Genomic DNA, 6,920 nt, shown 5'->3' with positions numbered 1-6,920 from the left:
ACATGATTTTTCCACGCTATAAATATGAACCCCAATTTATTTTCTCAACATCTTTGGTTTTGGAAGGTTGAGAGATGACTTTTGAAGCAACAAAAGATTGAAGAATATAATTGGAGCTATTATTTGGTATCTTTGTCGGTTTAATTCCCAAAAACACTTTTCTATTACATCTTTGACTATTGTTATTAGCCATGACCGGCTAAAAACCTCTCTTTTCCGTTTAATTTGTTAATTTGACTATGTATGATTAATTTCATCGGACTGACGTTTTAGACTTGATTTCAACCTAATGATTTATGTTTTGGTTTTAATAAAGTATTTCATCTGATGTTTTCTTTCATGAATGACCATATGAAAGTTTAATTTGTTGTAATGTTATTAATTTATAAAATATGTGGTAACAAGCAACAAGCAACAATTGGTTTTTAACTTAGGATTTAATATGTTGTAAACATAAAATCACATACTAAGTATTGAGTATTGTTAGCAACAATTGGTTTTTAACTTAGGATTTAATATGTTGTAAACATAAAATCACATACTAAGTATTGAGTATTGTTGGGAATACTTAAAAAGAACTTAATACAACTTTTCAATCACAAACTAAGAATGTTTAGATTAGGATTAGTAAGAGCTTGTTTTAACTTATTAATAGGACACATAAAAGTGATATTAGAACTTATTAATATTACTTAGTGCCAATTTATTGTCTAAACTAATTGATCAATTGCATATAGTTGAATATAATAAGAAAATGGTATGGTCTCAAATATGCTTTTATTCAAAACCCTAGTTTTTATTTATTTTATTGCATGATAACTTTAGATTTTTTAGTTAATTAAAAACACCCCTTTTGTTTATTTGTTTCTTAGACTGAACGGTGTGGGCAATGACCACAACCGTTTTTGTGACGTGTCAGGCGCCTGAACGGCGTGGTAATGAGAACCCCCCCCCCCCCCCTATTCGTTATCTGCCGTTGTCAAGATGCCCGTTGCCCTCTTAACGGTCCATTTTTTGATCGTTGATAAGTTTTAAAAAAATTAACCTTTTTATTTCACCTATAAATACATATACAAACATAATATTTTAACCACAACCTTTTCTCATCTTCATCTTCATTCTATTTCCAAGTTTCACAAAAAAAAACCCCCACTTTTCCTTTCAACCAACTATGGAGCAAAACCCGAACATCCTGCCTCCAAAAACAAACACATCCATCCCGATGGGTTTCACACAATACGAAAGTTATATGAACCTCCTCACCTCAAACTCACCCCAATGCAATTTTCTACATCCCCAATGCAATTCCCTACATCCCCTTACATGCAGCAAAACTCAAATCTTCAACAAAACTTTTTCAGCTTTCAGTTCCATGCAACAAACAACCACACAACCACCACCAGAAATTGTTCTTGAAACATAAGCGGGAGGCAGTCGGAAAAGGGAAAGGGAAAGGAAAAGGGAAAAAGAAAGGGAAGTCAATCGCGGATATGAAAGAAGAACCTCCACTATGGTGGACACCGGATGAGGAGTATGCTTTGGCGGTGGCATGGTGCGAGGCTTCAAAGAATCCAACCATAGGAAATGATATGCGAAGAGTTGGGTTTTGGGAAGTCGTGCTCGTCAAATTCCACACACTTATGAAGAAACAACCATATCGGAATATCAACATGCTTAGCAGCAAATGAACTCCGATCAGTCGTCAGTGCACCAAGTTTAATGACATTTTCATGAGACTAGAATTGCAAAGGCAAAGTGGTGCGAATGATTTTGATGTTTACAAAGCCGCGAGGGAAAAGTGGAAATGGGGCACGCTTTTGAGTTTGAAAAAATATGGGAGATTGTTAGGCTAGATCCAAAATGGAATAAGACGCTGACATCGGAGGAGGCACAATCAAAGAGGTCCCACAGTTCTAGTTCGTTTGACGTTTCCGACGCACGAAAAAATGTCGACCTCAACGCAGACACTGATGATATCGCCGACAACATCGAAGAGATCTCCCCCCCCCCCCCCCCCCCCCCCGTCGGACGAGACAAAACGAAACGTGCTCAACATCACGCAGACGAAATTACTAGAATGACACAAGAGTTTGCGGAAATGAAAGCAAAGTTCGACAAACACAATCTGATTGTCCAATATCCCTGACAACATCGAAGAGACCCCCCCACGTCGACCGGTCGGACGAGACAAAACGAAACGTGTTCAACATCACGTAGACGAAATTAATAGAAGGGCACAAGAGTTTGCGGAAATGAAAGCAAAGTTTGACAAACACAATCTGATTGTCCAACAAAAGGTTGATGTGCAACGTGAGTACTTGTAGTTTCTTCGTAAGCAAGCTGAGAAAGATCATATGGTGAAGGATTTAGCCATTCTCCAGACCACCAAAGCAAATACGAGACCACGAGAAGCGTTAGTGTTCCGGAAGATGAAGGAGAAAATCGAAAGACAATATTTGGGTGAGTAGTTGATCAGTTTTAGTTTTTTTTATTATTATTATTATTATTATTATTATTATTATTATTATTATTATTATTAAATGTTATGGTTAATCTAGGAGTTAATTAAATTGCATGTTTCGTTTTTTTATTAATCCAATGTGATTAAAAAAACAATCAAAAATAAATTAAATTGAAAAACCGAACAAAAAAAATGATGACATAGAAAGTTAAAGATGTTATCACTAGTTGCCAATTTCCTCAATTGATGTTATAACACCACAATGACATGACATGTGAGGTGATAATTTTTAAGTATGATAACACCCCTTAATTAGTTGCCTACACCCACTAGTTTTGTTAAAGTTAATATATATAGCGTGTAAAGGGGTGTAAATCGATTGTTACATGTCCATGTGGATTTAATCATGTTTTAGCTATAACTAACAATATTTTTAACCCTATTGAAACTTGACACCGATGCCGTTGCATCCCATGACCATCCCAACACCAAAGGTAGCATGTCACTCATTGTTATTTGTTATAATATGATGTTTTTGTAAGAATAAATGTTCTTATAAGAAATAATCTAAAATATAAATAAAATGTTATAATGAAAAAAATAAAAATATAGAATTATAATCCAAAAGAACCAAAAGTACGTTGCCCCCTAACGGCTGAACACCCACCCTCCCAAGTGTAGTAATAGTTGTAACACAATTCCGGGTTCTTTTGGCCATTTTTTTCAGATCCATTGATTTATTATGATATTTATGTGTTTTTAGATAAAAGCAACATAAGAAATTGTAGACACATAATACATATTTTTGGCACTTTTTAAACCATTTGCCTTGTTTAACACATTACACATCATTATAATATGTTTTTTTGATGTGTATGGTCTGAAAATGATTATCTGGTATCAAATAATCCAAACCAATATTTTTGGACTATTCAAGCTCTTAAATTGAGCTCAAATATTTTTAGAGATACACGAGACTATATCATGAAAAATCATCGCTATCAAATCGAGTTCAAGATCAAGCATGAACAACTACAAAACACCACATCAAATTCAACACTATGTCAAAATTACTAAAATACCCCACCACACTAAACAACTCAAACACGTTTCACTGTTCAAAACATTTCATCTTTTTTCACTCAGATAGTGTAGATCCAAGTTCACCATTGCTTTTCATTTCCAAAACAATATCACATCCTCCAATCAACTCACCCTTGTAATAAAGTTGTGGAAACGTTGGCCAATTCGAGAACTTCTTCAAACCCTGTCTAACTTCCTCATCACTCAAAATATCAAAAGAACCAAACTTTATACCTTCCCCCTCAAGGGCATTTACGACTTTTGAGCTAAAACCGCATTGTGGGGCACCCGGGGTACCCTTCATAAAGAGCATAACCGGGTTCGAGTTAACCAGCTTCTTTAAGCGTTCTTCAAGAGAAATTATACCTTTTTCAACCAAAATCTTTTCAAGTTCCCCACTTTTTTGCATCTCCAAAACTATATCCGATCCACCAATGAGTTCACTTTTAATGTAAAGTTGAGGGTAACTTGACCAGTTTGAGTAGACTTTTAGCCCTTGTCTCACTTCTTCATCTGAGAGTATATCAAAAGTCTTGAAATCAACCTTTTCTTCACGAAGAATATCGCATACCTAGAAAAAAAAAAAAAAAAACTTTCTACTTAGATGACATTGCTATATATGATACAAATAGCAAAGTTAAGTGGTTATTTTTGACCAAAAATGTAAATATGTAAATGAATCAGTGATAAACCTTATAAATAAACAGGAAAAAAATAAATCACCTTTCGGCTAAAACCACATTTGGGCTCATCTGGGCTTCCCTTCATGAAAAGCATAACCGGGCTCGAACTTATAAGACTTTCAAGCCGACCCGTCAAACCCGAGCTCAAGCCCGTGGAATCCGTAACTCCACCCTTTTGACCCATGGGTTGACCCGCGATCACCTTGCTGACATCATTTCCAACTCCATGATCTGCAAAAGCTTGTTTCAATTCACCCCCCTCATGCATTGCAATTATAATATCCGACCCTCCAAGAAGCTCCCCTTTGCAATAAAGTTGAGGATAAGTAGGCCAATTTGAGAACTTCTTTAACCCCTCACGAACCTCATTGTCACTAAGAATATCAAAAGTACCGAATTTTACGTTTTCAGCCCTCAAGATTGCAACCGCTTTTTTGCTGAAACCACATTTGGGTTCTTCAGGGGTTCCTTTCATGAAGAGCATGATTGGGTGGGCCCGGGTCAGTTTTTCTAAACGGGTTTTTAGGGTTTCTGTGACACCGGTTGGAGGACGAGAGTGAGTACTTGAGTTGTCGATTTTGGCGATATCTTGAATTGCTTCTAGAATTGTGGGTCCCGCAGCCATACCTAGGCTTGCAGGGGCTGCGGGTTCGCCAGCATGGATGGACCCCACGACTTTCGCGATTTTGTTGGCTAATTCGGACGGAAATGCCCCTTCCAAGGTATCAACCGTCTTTCCATCCTACAAAAAAAAAAGAATTACCTTTATATGTGGATGTGGAGGGCATTCACGTCTTTAAATAATATTTTCCCAACATTTGTGAAGAAATGGAAACGGTGTTTCACAAAAAGTTACCTTACAAAAAGCAAAGTAAGGCACAGCAGAAACTGAATATGCCTCGGATATTTCTGGTTGTTCTTCAGCTTCAACCTACAATTCCATAAGCCCAAAACAAAATAAATAGAAGCTTAAATGATTCATTGCTATAATTGTTTCCATTTTTTCAAAATATAATGTTGTAATAGGAAGAAATGAAAGTAAGATGATATAATAAACAGATCAATGAAAGTAGGCTGTTATTTCTTGCATTGAATCCTAAATCCGACTACCAATCTTTTTACATTCCAGCATTTTGTTTATTCTTCATAAAGATCAAACATGATAAATTTTTTTGCAAGAAGTGTGTATAAACTAACACCATCATAGACACTTCTTGCCCGGAATAATCAATGCAAAACTTTACATATTTTGCAAGAAGCAATTGTCCATGTGCAACAGGTCATATACAATGAGTCAAAGAGTTAACAATTCCTTGATTAAAATGTTAAGAGTTTATACATGAGACCAATAGTCCGAAAAAGCACTGAACATTGGGGAAAAAAAGTTTAAACTGAAAAAAATGGTTGAAGTGCGATATATGAAGCCAAAATATCCCAATGTTTTACTTAACAGGGAGTTCATGCATATAATACAAACAATACCCTGTGAAATAAGATCAAACACACATATAACTACTTAATTAAAACCTAGGTTTATGCTCAATTGAGGAAAAAAACGATTGTAAAAATCAGAAAGAGAAGATTAAAAATACAATCAAGGGATTTAGGTTATACATGTAATACAAACACTCCCGCATGTATATCAGTATATAAGATCAAACACGCAAGTAATCAGTTCATTGAGGCCCTAAGAAGTCAATAAAAGCATACCAGACAATATAGGGAAGAGAAACAGAAGTGATCATGAAGCTATTAAGCAGATAAAAACATACGTAACTGAAGAAAAAACTTATACAAATCACAAAGTGAAGATTAGAAACATACCCTTAAGAAATGGGCATGAGGGAAATCAGTGGAAAGATGAGAAAAGACTTGATCCATGTGCTTAGAAGCTTCACACCAAGAAGCCCAGAAGTGAATCATGACAGGCGACCCTTCTTTCACAAGATTATCAAGCTCTTGCTTTGACTTTAAATCTTTAACGGCCATTTTTCTTTGTTTTTTTCTTCCAAAACCCACAGAGGGGAAAGCTGAGAGAAAGTAGAGGCGAAGAAGAGTGTAAACGTTGATGCCTTGGAGAAGGGAATTTCAATTTAGGGGAAGGAAAACCTATCAAGAAAAGATCGATATGATGCTTTCTGGATGATTCAATAAGCTTCTCACTTTTAATGTCAGCCGTTGATCTTATACGACCCGAAGTTTGCGGTGTGACCCGATTGAAATCCAAACTTATCCTTGTTATTTTATCTGGTAATACTAAAAAGTTATGAGATTAAACGAAAAAATTCGATTTTGATACTCTTATAATTGTATAATTTTCAATTTGTTACGGTTCTGACCGATAGGTTAAACTTAAAAAAACCCACACAAAAGACGTTAGGCTTTTATTTTTCTTTTAAATTTTGATACTAAATTTTATTTTATTTTATTTTTAATTTTGACATTTTATTTTTTGTTTGAAATCGAATATCATTTTTTTTTCAATTTTATTCAATGTTGACAATTTTACATTTGAAATTGTATAAATAGTTTTTGTTACATTTGAAACCGTATAAATATTTTTTTCATTTAAAAACCACATGTTTTGTATAAATACAAGGTTTTTTTCACCTTCAAACCATAATATTATCTGTAAATATGTATTAGTTATATTCTAACCATATACTTTTATTAAATAAGCAAATTTAAAACGA

The 6,920-nt window shown here is 34.9% G+C and overlaps 1 protein-coding gene across 1 annotated transcript; it reads right to left on the bottom strand.

The window, feature by feature from the left end:
- Positions 1–3,441: 3,441 nt before the first annotated feature.
- LOC111892672 (monothiol glutaredoxin-S17) lies at positions 3,442–6,350 on the bottom strand. Its single transcript, XM_023888721.3, has 4 exons — positions 6,052–6,350; positions 5,084–5,158; positions 4,268–4,969; positions 3,442–4,115 (listed from the first exon to the last, which is right to left on the bottom strand). The coding sequence occupies exons 1-4, from the start codon at positions 6,214–6,216 to the stop codon at positions 3,600–3,602; spliced, it is 1,458 nt and encodes a 485-aa protein (XP_023744489.1). The 5' UTR covers positions 6,217–6,350; the 3' UTR covers positions 3,442–3,599.
- Positions 6,351–6,920: the final 570 nt, after the last annotated feature.

The sequence above is a fragment of the Lactuca sativa genome, chromosome 7 (assembly GCF_002870075.4).
Source record: "Lactuca sativa cultivar Salinas chromosome 7, Lsat_Salinas_v11, whole genome shotgun sequence".
NCBI lineage: Eukaryota > Viridiplantae > Streptophyta > Magnoliopsida > Asterales > Asteraceae > Lactuca > Lactuca sativa.
Note: the sequence above shows the minus strand (reverse complement) of the source record. Positions and strands in the feature narration are given on the sequence as shown.

Excerpts from the sequence above, each read along its gene's own strand:
- LOC111892672 (XM_023888721.3), bottom strand. The coding sequence starts at position 6,216 with ATGGCCGTTAAAGATTTAAAGTCAAAGCAAGAGCTTGATAATCTTGTG. Across the intron at positions 4,970-5,083 it reads CTTACTTTGCTTTTTGTAAG|GATGGAAAGACGGTTGATAC; the intron begins GTAACTTTTTGT and ends TTTTTTTTGTAG. Across the intron at positions 4,116-4,267 it reads AATGTGGTTTTAGCCGAAAG|GTATGCGATATTCTTCGTGA; the intron begins GTGATTTATTTT and ends TTTTTTTTCTAG.